The sequence below is a fragment of the Episyrphus balteatus genome, chromosome 2, assembly GCF_945859705.1.
Source record: "Episyrphus balteatus chromosome 2, idEpiBalt1.1, whole genome shotgun sequence".
NCBI classification, from domain to species: domain Eukaryota; kingdom Metazoa; phylum Arthropoda; class Insecta; order Diptera; family Syrphidae; genus Episyrphus; species Episyrphus balteatus.
In genome coordinates, this window is record NC_079135.1 from 101,230,350 (window position 1) to 101,250,713 (window position 20,364).

A 20,364-nucleotide genomic window follows, 5' to 3' on the forward strand; every position below is an offset into this window, starting at 1 on the left:
ATTATAACATTTATTCATAAAACATTATTTATTTTATTGAAAAAAATATCATTAACTGTCAGAATTTTTTTTTATCTTGTCTAACAATTTTCATTATTTAATAATGAAACAAGATGTTCGTTCATCGTCATATTTTAAAATGCGTTATACTATGTTTCCACCTACGCTTAATCCGAGATTTAGCTAAGTAGATTTGTAACAACACATTATTGTTGTTAGCATGCAGTACCGTCTTTGTCTATTATTTTTATATTTTATTTTTATATAAGTTTGAAATCAATGTCGCCTTTGACTTTAATTTTAATTTTTATAATTATTTATTTTTATTTTCTAAAATTCAAAGCCTCGTAATTAATTAATATTTTTTGATTGTTTTCTGGCTATAAAAGGAGAGCCAAAACTAGAATTAAATCACTTTCGACTTGACTACGAAAGAGTAAGATATTACAGTGGATGTTGCCTTGACGCCATGTCACCTTGTCGCCTTGTCACCTTGTCACCATGTCGCCTTGTCGCCATGTCGTCTTGTCACCATATTGCCATGTCACCATGTTGCCATGTCACCTTGTCGCCATGTCACCTTGTCGCCATATCAACTTGTCGCCTTGTCGCCGTCGCAATTCGCCATGTCGCCTTGTCACCATATTGCCATGTCGCCATCCCTACTAACAATTTTGCTTCTATAATGCTTTACAGAAGCAACAATTGCATCTGTAAAGCTTTATAGAACCAAAATTGTTTGTCGGGATGCCACCTTGTCACTTGTCGCCATGTCGCGATGTCACCATGTCACCTTGTCGCCATGTCGCCTTGTCTCCATGTCGCCATGTCGTTTTGTCGCCTTGTCGCCATGTCACCCTGTCACCTTGTCGCCATGTCGCTTTGTCTCCATGTCGCCATGTCGTTTTGTCGCCTTGTCGCCATGTCTACTTGTCACCATGTCGCCATGTCGCCTTGTCACCATATTGTCATGTCGCCATGTCGCCTTGTCATGTCGCCTTGTCGCCATGTCAACTTGTCACTTGTCGCCATGTCGCCTTGTCGCCATGTCGCAATGTCGATCACTGCATGTTCCATGCAGTGATCTGAAAGAAAAGTCCAAAAACGTTTCACTCTACAGTACACACTACACAGCTGAAAATTGAGCTGTTAGTATTTTTTATCCAGAAATATTGAAATTACGATCTGATTTTTGAAGAGGTGTTAAAAAAAAAACTTATATAAATCATCTTATCCAGTTTACTAAATCCCCTGTGCTAAATCTAGATTTGGATTTGGTGAAAACCTTAGAGGATATAATATATGGAGTGGTTGTGCTGTTAGTTCGTTCGCGTGTTTATTTACAGCTGCGGAACCGGCCTCGCACTGAAAAACGAAGGCAGCGACCCCTATCCATGCATATGGCGTTACAATGTATTAGGTATAGGAACTAGCACTCCATATATTAGGTGTGTTTTTTTATTACCACCGGTCTTAACTGGACAAAAAAAAACGCCTCGGGGCTTAACCTGAAATCTTGGCAGCACTGCACATTGAATGTTCCGAAAACAACAAAAATTTAGAGTTGTCATATTTTCGCTTTCGGGTATTTCTTGTATTTTTCTTGTTAATTTTACAAAGAGACACAAAAATGTATGCTACCAAAACTAGTTAAATACGTTTCGTTATTCCAAAAGTGATTTTTCACGTTTTTAAACAAATTCTAAACAATTTTTGAAAAAAATAGTTTGGTAGCTCAGATTTAAAACTGTTCAAAAAGTTAAGCCCAGAGAAATCTCCGGGCTAAACAAGTAAGCCCACGGAGCTAAGGTGTTGTTGTATTTAACATGTAAATTGCTTAGCCCCGACTGCGTTTTATTTGTCCAGTTAAGCCCGGTGGTAATAAAAAACACACCTATTATATCCTCTAAGGTGAAAACGTAGCATTACAATAAAATTTCATTCAGCCTTGAACGCGTTCAATATCTTAATTTACGTCATGTTCACTTTATATTACATTGGTTTGTGTACCTACTAGAAAATGTCAAAACGTAACGTAACACCACGTCATTCGTGAATTATGTCAAAATTCTCAAAACCAAAATAAACACTATTCAATTTTAATTTAGCTTAAATAATTTTTATACCAAGTTTCAAATAGTTATTAATTTATTAAATTATGTGGCATGCAATAAAAAATAATAATGAACAAAATTTCTTCTTCAAATGTTCTTTCGAAGAAGACACCTTCAAATATTATTTATACAATCTCAAAGAGATTTGGTCTGAAAATTGTAACATCAGCGAAATTATTCAAAGATCAAAGGTAAATTCCAATAAAATAAATATGTATTTAACATTTCACAACAATTTATCATTAATTTTTGTTTATGAGAAAGAACTTAAACAAACGAATCCACTATGACAAAGAAACAGTCATCAGCACTCTTAAATCAGCCAAACCAACAACAGTGTCCATTGAAGCTACTGACTATGGCAATAATGTGATTCTCAAATATCACATTATGGAGCGTCCATTCAACTTTGAATGGAATCTTACAATTCTTCATAAAGATGAGGTGAGTAAGAGACCCCATTATAAGGGTCAAAATTATGGAGGTGGGAAATTTCGAGGACCGAATTCTTAAAAAAACAGACTTAGTTTTATGATAAGTATTTCATGGTCAAATGTTGGCTTTAGCCATAATTTGTCGGCTCATGAATGAGCAGAGCACAAAAATGTATACACTCCTTTTCATCAGAATAAGTACACAACTTTTCAAATGTTCAGTATTCCAACGGCGTATACAAGGGGGGGGGGGAGGGGGGTTCACGGGGTCATGACCCCCCCAAGAACTCAGAACTTAAAAAAGAATTTGTTATGTGATACTGAAATCTCTTGAGTAAGATTATTTTCAAAATGTTGAAGTTTTAGAACATGAACGAAAATTAAAAGTAAACAAAATTTTTGGTATTCAAACAAACTATTTTACCATATTTTGGGGATGTGGTCATATTTTTAGCGAACGCTATGCTGGATTAGGATTATTTTGATTCGTTCGATAATATTAGTTGAGCTGTAGAGTTTTGTATGGAAACAAAATCCGGATAAGTATTATATTCAAAGCTTTTTAAAAGAAATTGAATCTAGTAGGTACACAAAAATAATATCTTAAGGGCAAGACACTGCTTACCAGCAAATAAAAGAAGCAGCCATATCTTCTATTTTTTTATATGATGAAGTGAATAAAATATGTTTTAAATAGGGAAGCTTTCTGTGGCCTTGCTGTGTGGAGGTCAATTCTGTTGATAAAATTCGTCATCGGCAAAATGTTAAAGAAGGATATCATTTCTCAAATCTTTTAGTTTTTTGCAATGTTCCAGTTCAATACATTCGTCTGATAAAATTTGGTGAATTTTGTTCGCTTACAGAATATAACAGTATTTTGTACATACTAAATTTGCTAGATCTGTTGCATTTTTTGAAACAACTATCGATTTGTTAATCATCAATGGCCAGCCAATTATAGAAGCAATGTAAGCAACCTTATCTAAGGCAATTTAAATATTATTATTAAATATCACTTAGGGCTAATGTTTTGAATAGTTAGATAAACCTAAGTTAGAGCTTATTCCTAGGAATAAAAGTTTTTTTTTATAGTGACCTTTATTCTTCTGATAGTCTATCTGACGATTGAAAAAGCAGGGCTTAATCTAATAAATACAACTGAATGTTTTTTATATTGTAAGCCGCTGATTAATACCTGAAAACGGACGAATTCCAAAATATCGCCAAAATTATTTTTTTTGTCTTTACCATTTTTATAGAGGTATTTTAAATTCCCATACAATTTTAAAACAAAATTTAAAAAAAATTATATTTTCAAATGCAATTTTTTTTAAAAAACTTTGCGATTCGTTTGCCTGAGGTTAGGAAGACTTTTAATTCAAAAGTTAAAACTGTCATTAAGTAAAAACGATTTTTATTTTAACTTTCTGGGCTAGCAATGAACAATGAAAATTTGTTTTAAGGCAAATTATTCAATCGAAGTACTCGTACAGTACATTTTATTTTTAGGAGAGGATAGCCTCAATTGGTCAAAATTAAAGCCTAGTACGCTGCTGATAAGAAACGAAAAATCCCATACAAAAATGAAACAACGAAATGGTAAACCAAAAAATTTCGTTCAACTTTTCGTTCTGTAGCACGCTGTTCGGCACAACGAAATTGAAAGTCTAAACTTCTTTTTCGCACACAAACAATTGCCGGGGACATTCATTCTGTGTGGAAAAATGACATTTTGAGTTTTTTTGTTTGTTTTTGTTGTTCATTTTGTCATTGCATGTCTTTCTGCGATGCGTGTTTGCTTTTTTTTCATTTATGTTTTGCAATTTTTGAGTATTTTTCGGTCCAGATTTCGCAAGCATTTCGTTGTCCTCGTGGAGACCGACGAAAAATTTCTTTACACATCAGCAGCGTTCTAGGCTTTAAGGCTTAACGCTAAACTTAAACGAATCTCATACCGTTTTTGTTTGGTTATTTTTAGAACTACATTCGGAACTTTTCGATTCGAAATGCAAGACGCACAAATTTTAATGTTTAATAATTCAAAAAGCCCATTTTCAGGTTTATGCCTGCTATCAAAACTTTTGAAAAAAAAAAAAAAAATTGGCATGACCCCCCCCAAGAAGCAAACCTGTATACGCCCCTGCAGTATTCGTTTTTTCCTTACAGTGTAGGAAAAATAATTCAAAACGTGTGGTTATTTTTCTTGTTTCTCTATGGCAAAACATTTCACATCGAAAAACTGAGTTATTTTTTTGTTTCATCAGAATAGGTACACATAGAGAATGATGTCAAAGTGGTCCATAAAATGAATTTAAACCAAATTCTTTTTAAAAATGTAATTTACCTATTTTATTTTTTTAGATAGCTGCGTTTTTATTCATAAAAAAACAACAAAACTGTCCAGAAATTGCATTGTTAAATCTCTTTATGCAAACTATCTGAATCTTTTCCCTAAATTGTCAAATGGTGGGTTAGGAAAAATTTTTGTCTGAAAATCGACTATCACAAGTTTTATCAGTACGGGCTAGCCATTTCCATACATTTTAAACAATGTTTAGGGTTGTTTTCTATGGTAGATACTGAACTACTTCCTAAAGTTGTACTTCCTCCCAATATTTTACAGAGCATTTTTTGTGATAGGAGGCGCGGTCCTGTTGAAAAATTCAGTATATACTGGTTCACAAATACCAGAGAATTGAGGAAAAGTTTCTTGAATATTCATTTACAAATAATTGTGACCATTCTTCACGTTTGAAATTCATTATTTGTATTATTGTAATAGATTACTTTCTTCCAAGCCTTAACACTTCTTTTTTTAACAATGAAGGTGGTCTTAAAATGGTGTCTCCTTTCGCAGAATGTTAAACTGATAGTTTAACTCATCAAGGACATCAAAATTAAAAGTTCGTTAATCCAAAAATAACAAGAAATGCCACTCATCTTTTCATGTGGTAAGGAATTTCAAAAACCTTAAACGCATACAATTCTGTTCTTGGTTTAGTGACGGTATCTTTTCAAAATTCAGCCATTTTAAAAGATTGGAACTAATGACCATTCTATTTACTGTCCTAAAATTACAAATAACAACCGTTTTTCACTTTTATTCTTGTCGTTAATCCACCAAAACTGGTAGCACATGTATAAATTTACTCGTCAAAGTGTTTTTTTTTTGCATTTTTTTTTACCACCATTAATTTTTTTTTACCCCGGAATGTTTCTATCTGAAGTCTGAATAGAGCATATCCACAATTCGTAATTTTTTTTAATCATACCAGTACTTGTGGATCCTTCATTGTTTGTTTTATTTCTCAAGGTGTTTTCGCCAAAATTTAGCGATTTTAATCCACCAATGTTTTTCAAAATGGTAGTATGATTATTTAATTACACTAAAGAAAGTCCAGTTATTTGTTTTAATGGTAAATTTGTTCGAAATCCACAAAAACATTAAAGATAACAAGGGTGTACCTATTCTGATGAAGAAAAAAATAAGTAAATTTTTCCTCAAAAAATTCTTTACAAGAAAAAAAAAAAAAAATGGGAAAGTTATGGTCCCATTTTGAAATAATTTCAGCCGTTGCTTTTCCTAACATCTTAAACTATCAAAAAACAATAAAACCTTGTTTTGTCACGCACCACTATTGGGGACAAACGATTAATGAACATTCGAAAAGTTGTGTATTTTTTAATTTACCTCAAAACCTCAAAATTAGTACTAGAAAAAGTAAATGGTGGTGATCTCTTCAAAACGACTTTAGGGGTCTTTATAGAAATAGTATCAATGTGAATGATGTAGGGTAGTGGCACCAGTTCCCGGTTCCCGAACAGTTTACGGACATTGACTTTGAAGAAAGAACATGTTGTGAAAAATACTTTAACTGATTTTACAAATTGTATGTGAATTTATTCTGAAAGAAAAACTCAAATATTTTTATGTCTGATAATATTATTTTTTTCATTGAAATTACACTAGTTTACAAAAATATAAAAATGTTTGGGACACCAAGTGCCGTTATACTTTTCGTATAGATTTGAGCCCAGAAAACTCGAAAATCGTATCTAAAAAAATATTTATGGATAGGTTTTCGAGATACATATGATTTTTCAAAGTTTTTTTGTCGTTTTTTTTTTCAGCGTACTTAGTATTCGGGCTATATCTTGAGCAATAAACAACTAATCTGAACAGAAAAACCGTTTCCTGAAATCCTGATCAAATAAGCAACAAACACTGGAATAACTTTTTTGGGTCACTCCAAAAGTTTAAGTGCATTGTATCAAAAACACTTAAAAAAATCGACTTTTTAAAGTTAAAGAAAAATGGCTCAAAGAGACCAAAAACAGTAGATTTTGAAAGTCCATATTTTATCCAATTTTAGCCGTATTCAATTTTTGTGACCATTATGTTGAAAAATAAAGTATTTTTTTTTCCTTTACATGTTCAATATCTATAAATGCTTAAAGGATAAAAAAAGACTATTTAGTAAAAACACCAAAAATGTAATGTTTTTCTCTTTTTCGAATAGTTTTTCATATCGATAGGAAATTTAATTATCTACAAAAAATTACTTAATAAAAATTTTCATATTCGGCTTCCTTTTCAAGTTATAGACCAAAACACATAAAATAAAAAAAAAGTCGAAAATATTGATCGTTACAAAAATTATCATATCTTTATAACTTATAAACAGATTTTGAAGAAAATTATCTTGTTATATTTGCCAGAAAGTGTACTACACACAAAAAATATAAAACTACGATAATTCGCAAGATATAGATTTTTTATGTCAGTAAGAAACTCTTTTTTTGCAAAAATTTCCTTTAAGTGTTTTGATACAATGCACTTAAACTTTTGGAGTGACCCAAAAAAGTTATTCCAGTGTTTGTAGCTTATTTGATCAGCTTTCAGGAACCGGTTTTTCTGTTCAGATTAGTTGTTTACTACTCAAGATATAGCCCGAATACTAAGTATGCTGGACAAAAAAACGACAAGAATCTTTGAAAAATTATATCTCGAAAACGTATCCATCGTAATTTTTTTTAAAGTGATTTCCGAGTTCTTGAGGTCAAATTAGGTAAGAAAAAAAAATAGTGGGATTGAGTGTCCATTTTGGCTGTAAACCAGTGTTATCAGTAAAAAAAACGATAAATTTGAAAACAATAATTTTTGCCTAGTATTATCGTACACAAAGCCGAACATAGAGTTTCCTGTTTTCGAACACGAAAATTAAAAAGTCGTTTACCCTAAAAAAAAATGTTTTTGGGCCAAAATTTGAATCCTTTTAACGAATTTATTTTATTGGAACATAAAACTATAAATATAGCAGTTGATTGGCTAGCAAAATAATATATTATATCTATGGAGTTTGGTATTAAGAGCATAAGTCCATTTTTTTTTTTTTCGAAAATGAGTTAAGTATGCAGAACTATTTAAAAAAAATCTATTTTCGTTTGGTCTAAACAGCATAACTCTAAGTAAACTAGTTCCAAAGACATTCAATGGCCCTAACCACACTTAACTCCTTTTTCTAAAATTATGTTTGATCATAATGGCATAACTCCAACTTGTGTTGTTTTGACCAAGCAAAAATTCTTAAACTTTTAAATAAGTGTTTGGTTAAAACAGCACAACTCAGTTCCTTAACTTTTTTCATCAATGACGGAAATGACGGGAAAATAATTTAATCGATTGATTCGTTTAAAATACAAAAGTTAATCGCCGAAAAATTAAAATTCTTAAAAAAAAAAAATAATTCCAATATTGACACCTAGGACACAACTCGAAATAATCTTATTCTTGAACGAAAAATAGTTTGGTTAAAATAACATATCTCACTAAAAACATATAAGCTGCGTTCCTTTGGAAATATTTATCTACTGCTTAGTACTTAAAACTACTTTGAACTACTTTTGCTATACTGAAAAGTAGTTCAAAGCAGCTTTAAGTACAAAGCAGTAGATAAATATTTCCAAAGGAACGCAGCTATAAATACGCTTAAAAATTAAAATTTTGTAGGTACTTTATTTGTGTAAATATTATTATTAAAAAAAAAAAATTGCATCCCAATATATTTGAATTAAATAAAACTGGATTTGGAGGAATTCTTATAAAACTTTAAAATGCATTTATCTTAAAAATTAAACAAAAGATTAAACAAAATTTAAAAAAATGTTCACTTTAATGTAAAAGGATTTTTTTTTTAATTTTATTTGGGAATGCATTTGCACAGTAGATGCTTTGTTTAGGTGCAAGAAATTAAGAAAATCTTTCCTCTTATTTTAATACGGCACTTTTCTTGCCAAAAAACCTTAATTTTAACTTAAACTTAATTTAAACGAACTCTGGGTGTTGGAAAAAAGGAAATCTTTAGTTTTTTTAGTTTCACGTTCTCGAAACACCAGGAAAAAGGTGTTCGAAAATAGGAGTTTTTCATTTTTTTGCTGTTCTTGAAATTAGAAAATTGAAAAGATTCAATTTGCAATCATATTTGGTTGTAAAAAAGTAAAACACGAATTTATGACTGTTGCCTATTTCCGAACAGACGTGTTCGAGTAAGGTAAATCGGTAAAATTTGGTTTCCTTTTCTCGAACAGTTGAAAAACATAAAATAATTTAACTTTTTTTCAATGAAACTTTTAAAATATCATTAAACAAACACTCTTGTGTTAATTAAAACACTGGTAAACGTTCTAACGTGAAAAAATTTTCTTCCACACAACTTTTCTGGAAACATTTTTCTAGTTTTATTTTTTTTTGCAAAATTTACAAAAATCGAATTCAATAATGAATGTTATCTTCTTCTTTGGCTACAGGTTGTATTTTGATTTTACTTTTTCTTTTTTGTCGACGTTTCGATTGTGCTTACAATTTTCCTCAGGACTCTAAGAAAAAATGTTATAAAAATTGCTTATATATTTAATTTGTATACTTATCTTTATCCTAATGGCTTTCTTATAGTTCTGGCTTGATTTCTTATAGTTTGTTTTCGCTGTTGTTTAAATATTTTAAAACTCAATAAAAAATGTCTTGAAAAAGAAGTTTATAATCATTGAAATTTCAAAGGTACAACTTTTAAGCACTAAATAGTATTTTGACCCATATACCTACATTATGTACGTCTGTAAAATTTTCAATACAATTTCAAATACTGATTTAAAATACCCGAAAAATCCAGAATTATGTTACATTATTTATTCAGATTCTAAGAGCGTTCCCGGAAATGACATTTTGACCTTAATTTATTTTAAATTTTTTATGTCACAAAGTAAAACGAAATATTTTTGAGATTATATTGTGGTGGCATAGATTTTTGATCCTACGATCTTTTGATCACCAAAAAATAAAATTTTAATCCAAGCATACAGCAAAAAAAGCGTTCCCGGAATGACGGTTAATTGATGAAACTCAAACTAACTTATAACATACATTTACTATATTTATCCATAAAAATAGGTGTGGAATGATAAATCTATATAATGTCAACTTAAAAAACTGCTTGCAGCACGATTTTTACGTTAAATGATGAATGTATAAATAATAATATTTTTTTGTAAGAGATTTACAAATTTATAAGGGATATTGTGTATAAGTCGTGTTAAGAAAAGAAATACTTAAAAATGACTTTAATGTGCTTTTAAGTCATATGAATTTCACTTTTTGAGTTATGGACATTGAGATGTCCCGGAACGCTTTTTTGGTGTATACTCGTATACTAGATGAAATACAAAAGAAATGAAAACTTTTATAACGTAAACATATTATTGGAATTGGTAGGTAAATGAGAAAAAATCTCTAATTAAATGTTGTTTTGATTTAAAAATATGCCTGAACATCAAATCTTCCACCTCCATGATTTTGACCCATAAGACTATTGTGTGAAGTTCGTTTAATAAAACCATTGCGCTTTTTAGTTCCAAAAGATAATCACGAATCCACTTTTTATGTCAATTCATTATTTGGCAGAACAAATCAAGGAACTGAAAAATACCATCAAGAAGAAAGATCTTGAAATAAAACAGTACATTGCTGAAGGCGCTGTTTTAGAAAGAAGTATGTTAATTCTTAAAATCAAGTTGATGTTCTCTCCATTTGTCTAAATTAATAATTACAGAGACGGTAGCTACGGAAGAATTTGATGAAGATGTCTTTGACAATCGTTACTCTCACATCAATGCATTTTCCAAAGATTTTTTGGAAATATCTGAAAGTATCAAAGAACAGATTCCTCTGCCAAAAGTAAGCCTTTCAACAGAAAACAGCAAGGAGACAACTAAACGGGCTTCAACGTTTACTGCGAGAGAAAAAACTAAGAAGAGCCCAAATAAGTTAGTATCATATTAACTGCATCTAAATTGAGTAACTTATTTTTTCTTCTCTTTTTTTTAAGGAAACGAAAACTTTTGGAAAATCGCCGTCAGCAAATGTTGAGCATAGCCAAGTCTAAGCACAATGATACAATGGAATTCGAATCTAGTCAGAGTCAAAGCATGAGTCAATCTCCACCAAAAGATGAATTGGCTGAGATTTATAAATCGCTTGAAGAGTTGAATGCAAAACGACTCGCATCAACATCCGTGGAATTGGGAAAAGATGATTCATTTTAGATAGTTTGCATGTTGTGATAAATTAAATATAATTTAAAAGTTAAATAGAGCTTTAATTCAATTTCAAAAATTATATAATTATTTAAAAAAAAAATTATTATTATAAATAAAATTTGTAAATATTTTTGTATTAATAATAATTTTTGTTTTTAATTTGAGGTGGTTAAAAAATATTGTAGATTCATCATTAATTCCCTTTCGTACTGAACTTGCATATTGTCGGTCTCATGAGAAAACCTCGTAACTCCCAAAATCAAAATTTTACAGGAGAGACAAAAGAGTAAACAAACAACAGAGTAGTTGGAAAGAAACGCGCTGTGCAAAATTTGAATTTAAGTCTATTTAGAGTTTTCGGAATGACCCCAAATTTTCTGGGTTCCTCCGTTGACATATTTTCTAAAGAATGTCATTCAAAAGTCATTTTTGAAAAAAAGTGGAGCTACGAGGTTTTCTTATGAAACCGACGATATTTCAATAAACTTTAAAAATAAAATTTTTTAAAACGTTTTTTTTTGTTGAATCATTTTTTGGCGCTGCTACGATTAAGCTATCGAGGGGTTCAAATCTCTAGCACATGTCAGCTTTATTACCAGTGATCCACTTGTGGGACTAAATGGATTGGTTTTAAAAATGGGAGAAAAGCCTCCCAGTGGGTCTGTTACGTAATACGAAACGAGCGGCAAATCACCGATACTTAAGTAAACGATAGTCAAGACAAAGAGCGATTATGTAAAACGAGAAAGTCTTTTGGCCAAACTAAAGGCTTTTGAGGCTCACATGAATTCAACCAGCAAACACAAATATTGTGACAGCTGAACGAAAACGAAATTTAAACTATAGGTAAATGGCAGTCGTTAAGATTAACTAGTATCGTTGACATTGACCTACTATATATGGACTGCTAGTCGTTTGATTCTTCCATACAAAAATTGAAAAAAAATGATTCCACTTCTTTCTAGCTCTACTAGCGGTATAACTTTAGACGGCGAAAAGAGGAAATTTTTAACGAGTGACATAGGTTGTCGAAAGGTAGTGCTTTCTCTGTTTTTCCTTATTTGTTCCTTTCGCACTTCGCAAAACATAAACAAACATGGCGGTGTGGTTTTTTTTGTGTGTTTTAATTTAAATTATTTCGTTTTAGTGGTTTAGTGCTTAAAATATATAAATATATGCATTGACTTAATATATATGGACTGCTAGAAGCATATTCAGGTTGGTTCCACTTGTTTCTTCGCGATACTAGCGCCCTAAAAAAAAGCGGAGAATAAGTGCAACATTTTTGACGAAGTGCGAAAGGAACAAATATAGAAAAACAGAGAAAGCACTACCTTTTAACGACAGATGTCATTCACTAAAAGTTTCCTCTTTTCGCCGTCTAAGGTTATACCGCTAGTAGAGCTAGAAAGATGTGGAATCATTTTTTTTTCAATTTTTGTATGGAAAAGTCAAACGACTAGCAGTCCTTATATAGTAGGTCAATGAATATATGAATATTTGAATAAAAACTAATAAAAAAAAGTGTTTGGAAAAAAATTGTTTTTATATTTTCCGTTTGTTAATTTTTTTTTAAATTTTTAAGCGCGAATATCGATTGTCAAAAAAGTTGCACTTATTCTCCGCTTTTGGTTAGTGTGCTAGTATCGGCAAGAAACAAGTTGAACCAACCTTAGCTGACTTCTAGCAGTCCATATATATTAAGTCAATGATCGTTGAAGTTAAACGATTATCGTAATACGTAGTCGCATTTCAACGAAAACCAAGTAGTTTTAACGATAATCGTTTTACAAAATAGGGCCCCAGTTATATATTGATTCATTGCTTGTTATTTTTTTTTGGACAAAGTTCATTGTTTTTTTATGGAGGGACTATCAACTGAGTCGATCGGGCTGCATTTTTTAAATGTTCTTGAGATATGTAAGCTTCCTTGAATTTTCGTTCTTATAATTTGAAAATAATAATTTCAAAATAGAACTATGCAAACACATTTTTCACGAAAACCTTCCATAGTGCAGATGATTTTAAAGATATTTTATGGATGTTCTAAGCAATTTTATTTTCTAAGTTAATTTACTTAATTAAGTAAAATGAATTATTAAACCGCAAAAAATGTGATCATGTAATTTTTGTTTAAATTAAAAGAACGGATCTCAAAATCAAATTATAATTTTAGGACGAAGATTTAGCACTGTTCAAGAGTGCCCCAAGAGGGTCTGCAAACTAAAAATTGTGCAAAAGTAACCCAGTTCTACACTACCCTTTGGAAGGTTTTTGGGTGATTCCCTATACAGGGAATAGCAATTTTGATTTAAAAAAAGTGTGCTGTGGCACAAAAGGTATTACTTTTGAAGTAAATCTTATATTTTTTGAATCGTTAGAAAACCGTCATAGAACTGTTTTCATGAAAATATTGTTCGAATATGTTTAGGTAGGTAACTTTATAGTTTAAAAATTAAAAAAAAACATCAATTTTGGATTTAAAATAAAATTAATTTTTTTTTGAAAAATCATTTTTTTTGATCAAATTTTGTACACAAAATAATAATATAAGAACGTCAGCAACAATTAAAAAAAAAATACAATAATTCTGTTTTATAGAAGAAATTTAATGGCCTACAACAAAGTTTGAAAATTAAAATCATTTAAAAATTGATTTCGTAAATTTAAAACCACTTTTTAATACTTTTTTCTTATAAAATTTATGATACAATTAAATTAATATTTTTTAAGTTTTACCATTGTTACCTAAGGAGTTAAATAAATAAATAAATAAATCAATTTAACATTAAACTACATTTACATTGATAACGCATATCGAAATGCTCTATTAAATTGATATTCATACCAAAAATATATGCCTGCGGAAATGAGGGGAGTTAAACAATCATTTGTAGATTTGGCAACATAAATGTTGTTGAGAAAACAAATTTCTCCACAGCATGCATTGATTTATTCATTGACTTAATTGATTCTGATTATTTGTTTCAGTTAAAAATTTTCTTACCAATATGAATATGCGTTTTATCAACAACAAAAGAAAATCCACACAAATTATATCTGGAAATTCGGTTAATTTCAAAAATTAAAATCACCATTGATTAACTTTTTATCTACATTATCATTATTGTTTTGGTGACCGACCGAAGCTTATTTCACAATTGAGGAGTATAAAATGAATACAAAATCGTAGATAATTATCAGTTAAATTCAAAACTTTAACAAATATCTTATAACAAGATTAACTAGCAACAAAATGTCTTTTAAAATAATATTTATGTTGGCTTTTCTATCTGTGGTCTTCGCCTTACCTGAACCAAGAAAATCACGACTAGTAATTCCAAAAAAAGCAGTTCAAGGTGCTGTTGAAAGCTCAGGACAACAACAAAAAGAACAACAAGAACACTCTGATATAATTAGTGATAGGTCTAATCTAGTTCAAGGCCCAAAGGTGAGTAGATATTATGTTTTTTAATGATGCTTATTGTGTATTTACATAGGCCTAATTTTCGAAATTCTCAAAAATTAAATTGAATTGACTCAAAATTGAATTATGTTCATTATAAGTTATTTCCAATATTGTTTTTTTTTTTTTTTAATTTTATTTTAGGAACTAAATGACGCGGTTGAGAGTGTACCATCAAGGATAAAGAGAGCATGTCGTTCCGTTCAACTTCGTACAAAGTCTGGAAAGGTTATAACTATAAATAAATGCTAAATAGTATTAATAATTACTTATGTTTTTGTATTAACTTTTAAAAATAATTTTCAAATTTGATTAAAAATATGTTTCCTCTAAAAAATAAAGAAGTAACCTGCATTTTATAAAATCTTGTGTCTCTAGTAATTTCAATCCTCAGATAAGGGTATTTCCAAATTGGTTGCTCCATTAGAAATAAAACCCTTCACCTATTTACAACCTGGAGCACGTCTTTCAGTAAGTTGTTAGCTACTATAAACGAAAATAAGCCTTATACACAGTGATTCAGTCAATATTTAAATGCAGTTCTATTGGTATGATTTAATTGAGATTGAGATGTGTAGATATTAATGGTTGTTAATTCTGTATTGCTTGTAATATCAATAGTGATATTATTTGTTTTTAATCTAATCCTTAGACTATCACCCCAATTTCCCCAATAATTCATTTACATTATTGATGTTAACATTTGTATACATACATATAGATTACCAAATACCTTACTCCTATAAAGCATAACAATTACTTTCAATGTCTCTTCAACTAATGGAATACACTATGTCGAATGCATTTGAGTGTTTAATTAATAGTTTCCATTATCCGTTGAATCCCATTAACTTCAGCTCCTAACTCTATATAATCTATACATTATGAAAGGTACATAATGTAAGAACACAAGAAGTTTACATTACTCTTCATTTCACAATTGTATTTTAATTAGTAAGAAGATGGTTTCTATATGGGAATTTGTTTGATGATTTTATAAGAACATACAATTTTGATTAACTATGAGGATACATTTGAAGGAGTTATTTTAACGACATATAGAAATTTCGAGAGTATTTATATAATTAAGATTTACAAAATCATTTAATTTTCATACTTTTTTTCGCCTTTATTTAAAACACTAAACAAAACTGCTTCTAGACATCAACAAGACAAAATCTTTTGATCACTCAGTATATCATTATCAGCATCAGTATGGAGTATGTTGTGTCTTCTATGGCGTATACGTAACCAAAATTAAAAAAAAAAATTATGAAATATTTCAGATTGAAAAAATGTAACTACACTTTTTTATTGTGAAGCAATCTTTATCATCATTCATTTTGCCTTTTATATTTTAATACTGATTGTCTTTTATGATATAGTGATGAAAAAAGATTAAGGAAAATGTGTGGTTTTGATTTTAAAATTAATTAAAATTCCGATCAATACAATACTTTTGTTCAGTATTTTCCAGGTTATTAGAAAGTATTGTTCTCAATTCTTGATGAAAAATCATTACAAGCTTTAAAATGTTTATAAAGCCTGTGGATATTAAAGTTACAAGCTGAGTCTAAATTTTTATTTCACATCACAAGCAGAATGTTTTTGAAAGTCGTAGTCGTGTATCTTATTATTTTAGTTTTTGCAAGTAAAAGTGTAGCATTGCAAAGTAACTGTGGCAAAAATGAAAATTTTTCTTTGGTTGGAAATTTTATGCAGCCATCAAACTCTCATAGTAATTTCATCCCATTTTATAAGGTGAATTTTGAACAATGTGTGATTCCTTAAAAGTGATCTGTGTTTGAGTTAATTTTTTTTATCAGGGTACATCGATCTATCAACTAAGAAGAAAACGAGAAACTTTACCAGCTAAAAGAGTTGGCAGAAATAAGAAGAAGAACAAAATGAGAATAGGAAAATAGTCTAAAATTGTCTTAAGTCTACAAAAAATTAATTTTGTTAATATGTGAAAATAATGTAAAAATAACTAAAAAAAATTAATAAAATTATTTTTTTTTGGTCTTACAAAGTTAAAGAGGAATTTAATTGATAAAGCTTACAGCTTGTCGCGAGAAAGTGGTTTATAACAACTTTTACTGTATGATGAAAAGAACTAAGCGAACTTTTTACATTAACTCATTCTGCAGGAATACCTTTCTTGGTAAATAGGTCAGGTCAAAACAAAATAGATTGTATTGTAAGATACTACTATAGGTCGTTTCAAATCAAAAGTCCCATGGAAAATTGAGCAAAAATAAAAAAAACTCATTCGCTTACTGGAAGTAAGCATTTACGAGGCAGCTGAACTTTTTCTAAAATTACTATAAAATAATGAAGAACAGTTCTTGATATCCCTATTTTAATTAATTGATCCGTCTGTGAGATTCACTGGGTAAGCCTCAGAAAGCGGAGGCAAGTCTCCCGGGCTTGCATCACTCGATATCCGCGGACAATACAAAAAAACATACAATTATTTAATTATTTATCATTTGAAGGCAGTTGGGATAACTTTGCCGAAGATATTGTTATAGGACTAGGTGAAGATGGACCAGAAATGTCCAGTTTATATCATAGCAATTTATAACTTAAAATTCTATTCACATCTTTTCATTTGTATAATTGGGCAGTAAATATCTTATTTTTATTTTTCAATTATTTTGGAGTCGTCACCATAGAAATCATTAATAAACAAATTCAGATTTTTCGTTTGCTAATTTTTTTCTCTAGCATTTCTTTCATTCAAACAAGCATGATTTGTTGTTATTTTTGAGTTGATTTGTCGCAATGAGCCAATAAAATTGAGTTTTTTGTTTATTTGTTCTCAATTTTATTGGAAGGGAGAAAATAAACTCTGAGTCAGGACTTTTGATTTGAAACGACCTATAAATTTCATTTTGTATATATTTGTTATAAATTCAACAAAAAAAAATCCTTGAAAAGTTGTAATCTGTGAGCGCTATTAATTTAATTCCGCTAGATGAGCGGATTGTCACACTGTGCGGCGGCGGTGCGGCGGAGTTCCATTTTTAATAGGGTAATTTTGCTTAGATACAAATCATGTAGTGCTTAAAATAAGGCCGCACTATTGAAAAAAGGAAAATATTTGTTGGACCTTTATTAATGGTACTTGCCATGGAACTAATTCCTTAATAGCTGATTTTCGATTTTAATGAAAATTGTATATAAAAAGTTCTTATACTAACATTAAAATTAAAAAAAAAAAAACCTTAAAAAAAATATTTTTGGTTTTTTAAAAAAGATCAATTTTTTTTTTTGGAAAATCAATTTTTTTTTAAATTATTGAATTTGAATTTTATTAAAACTTTGTTTTTATGTGTAAATTAATATTTCCTTTTTTATTTCATAATATTGTTATTAGGTATACAAAAAACAATATTAAAAAAAAAAAACGGATTTTAATTTTTTTTTTTTTTTGGTTAAAATTCTGTGTTACAAAACAAATTAAATGGCATACTTTGTTTGAAGGTCAAACTATATCAATTTTTAATTTTTGTATTTCTAAATTTCTTTAAAAAAATCCTTCATACATTTTTAAAAAGCTTTAATATTCTAACCAACTTTTAACCTAAAAGCAAGTAAGTGCGACCTTTTCATTTATTTTTGTATTTTTTTTTTTTTTTTGTGTTTAATGAAAATTCTTCCGCTACTTTGATTGGATTTTCGTCGAAATACGCTTTCGTCGGGAGGTAATTATAGGTCGTTTCAAATCAAAAGTCCTGACTCAGAGTTTATTTTCTCCCTTCCAATAAAATTGAGAACAAATAAACAAAAAACTCAATTTTATTGGCTCATTGCGACAAATCAACTCAAAAATAACAACAAATCATGCTTGTTTGAATGAAAGAAATGCTAGAGAAAAAAATTAGCAAACGAAAAATCTGAATTTGTTTATTAATGATTTCTATGGTGACGACTCCAAAATAATTGAAAAATAAAAATAAGATATTTACTGCCCAATTATACAAATGAAAAGATGTGAATAGAATTTTAAGTTATAAATTGCTATGATATAAACTGGACATTTCTGGTCCATCTTCACCTAGTCCTATAACAATATCTTCGGCAAAGTTATCCCAACTGCCTTCAAATGATAAATAATTAAATAATTGTATGTTTTTTTGTATTGTCCGCGGATATCGAGTGATGCAAGCCCGGGAGACTTGCCTCCGCTTTCTGAGGCTTACCCAGTGAATCTCACAGACGGATCAATTAATTAAAATAGGGATATCAAGAACTGTTCTTCATTATTTTATAGTAATTTTAGAAAAAGTTCAGCTGCCTCGTAAATGCTTACTTCCAGTAAGCGAATGAGTTTTTTTTATTTTTGCTCAATTTTCCATGGGACTTTTGATTTGAAACGACCTATAGCAACAATTTTGTTAATATTTTTTCATATTTTTAGCCAAAAGAGGTTTAATTTGGGTCATTTTTAGGCAAAAGTTCGATAACTCAGAAGGTGAAAAATTGTAACGTATTCTTGCAGAGGAGTTAAATGCAAGCATTTTTTACTACCAGAGAGGGGGTCGATCTCCCCCCGTTTAAGAGGGAGGGGCAATTTTCAAAAAAAAAAAAAATACTTAAAATAAAGAAAAAAATATTTTAAAATGACGGCAACACTCACAGTTATGAATGATACTTTTTTCAAAAGCTAACGTTTTATACTAAATTGTTATTTTTAAATCAAGTTATTATAACAAAAAGTTTTTGAAATAATCGATTTCAAAGTCAAAATTTGGGGAAAAAAAGTTTCAAAAAACACATAGAATACTATTTTTTTTTAAGACTGTGAATGTCAATGCAGAATTGATTGATACATCCAACTGTCTCAATTGATTCTTTTTCAATCACTAAAAACCATATGTTCCAATGCCTTCTAGTTTTTGAGAAAATTGAAACATAAGGAAACAACTTTTTTATCAGATTTTTATTTTTTGGGTATTTTCGATAACTTTGGCATGAACAAAAACACTCTTTGAAATTTAACACATAGAGTTAGTTGGAAGTTTAAGGTGCCTGAAAAACAAAAATTAGATATCCCTGTAAGTATTGAGTTAGCACTGGTGGTGCAGGGAATTTAATTTTAGATTAAGACATCCAAACATCAAGAATTTGCGTCTTAAAATTACGAAAATTATTTTTAGAAAACAAAAATAAAGACCATTTAATACACCTGTTAATGGCAAAAAAAATCAACACAAAAAACGTTTCAAATTAACATTACAATCCTTATAATTTTGTTTTTGATTCTTTCCATAGTAGTTATTTTTCTGGAAGGCTAGTTCGAAAATGAAAAAAAAAATGTATGGGTGTCGCAGTTATGCGCAGCCACTTAAAATGCAAAAGGAAAGCCAATATATTAAGCTTTAAAACTAATATGGATTTTCAATGGAATAATGCGGAATAATATTAAATTATCTCCATTTAATGTAAAGATTAACCCAAAAAAACACGATTTTTCAACTTTTAAGCAAAATAGCAAGGTATTGAACATCATATGAAATGAGATTTTACTTAAATTGATATGCTCCTGTGTTATATTTAATAAAAATCACACAAAATTTTCAATAACAAATTAAAAACACTTAAAAAACCATGGTAACCAAAGCACCTTTAAACCTCAATTTTACCTAAAAAAAATAACAAATTCCAACTTTAAGAACAGTTATTTTTTGTTTGCGTTATCTCCACACAAAAATTGAATCACACTTACTTAGTACAAGGTATTAGTTTCACA

General features: G+C 29.7%; 2 protein-coding genes across 2 annotated transcripts; both read left to right on the forward strand.

Annotated features, from left to right (window-relative positions):
- The first annotated feature begins 2,067 nt into the window (after nucleotides 1-2,067).
- LOC129912294 (non-homologous end-joining factor 1-like) lies at nucleotides 2,068-11,243 on the forward strand. The gene is made up of 5 exons (XM_055990500.1): nucleotides 2,068-2,305; nucleotides 2,379-2,558; nucleotides 10,454-10,592; nucleotides 10,654-10,867; nucleotides 10,930-11,243. The coding sequence occupies exons 1-5, from the start codon at nucleotides 2,159-2,161 to the stop codon at nucleotides 11,144-11,146; spliced, it is 897 nt and encodes a 298-aa protein (XP_055846475.1). The 5' UTR covers nucleotides 2,068-2,158; the 3' UTR covers nucleotides 11,147-11,243.
- A 2,872-nt stretch (nucleotides 11,244-14,115) lies between these two features.
- On the forward strand, nucleotides 14,116-14,921 carry LOC129908718 (uncharacterized). The gene is made up of 2 exons (XM_055985442.1): nucleotides 14,116-14,591; nucleotides 14,751-14,921. The coding sequence occupies exons 1-2, from the start codon at nucleotides 14,397-14,399 to the stop codon at nucleotides 14,856-14,858; spliced, it is 303 nt and encodes a 100-aa protein (XP_055841417.1). The 5' UTR covers nucleotides 14,116-14,396; the 3' UTR covers nucleotides 14,859-14,921.
- The last annotated feature ends 5,443 nt before the right edge of the window (nucleotides 14,922-20,364 follow it).

Bases quoted from the DNA above. Each gene is read 5' to 3' on its own strand.
- LOC129912294 (XM_055990500.1), top strand. From the start codon at position 2,159: ATGTGGCATGCAATAAAAAATAATAATGAACAAAATTTCTTCTTCAAA. The intron at 2,559-10,453 runs GTGAGTAAGAGA...TGCGCTTTTTAG, and splicing joins CAATTCTTCATAAAGATGAG to TTCCAAAAGATAATCACGAA. The intron at 10,593-10,653 runs GTATGTTAATTC...TAATAATTACAG, and splicing joins AGGCGCTGTTTTAGAAAGAA to AGACGGTAGCTACGGAAGAA.
- LOC129908718 (XM_055985442.1), top strand. From the start codon at position 14,397: ATGTCTTTTAAAATAATATTTATGTTGGCTTTTCTATCTGTGGTCTTC. The intron at 14,592-14,750 runs GTGAGTAGATAT...ATTTTATTTTAG, and splicing joins ATCTAGTTCAAGGCCCAAAG to GAACTAAATGACGCGGTTGA.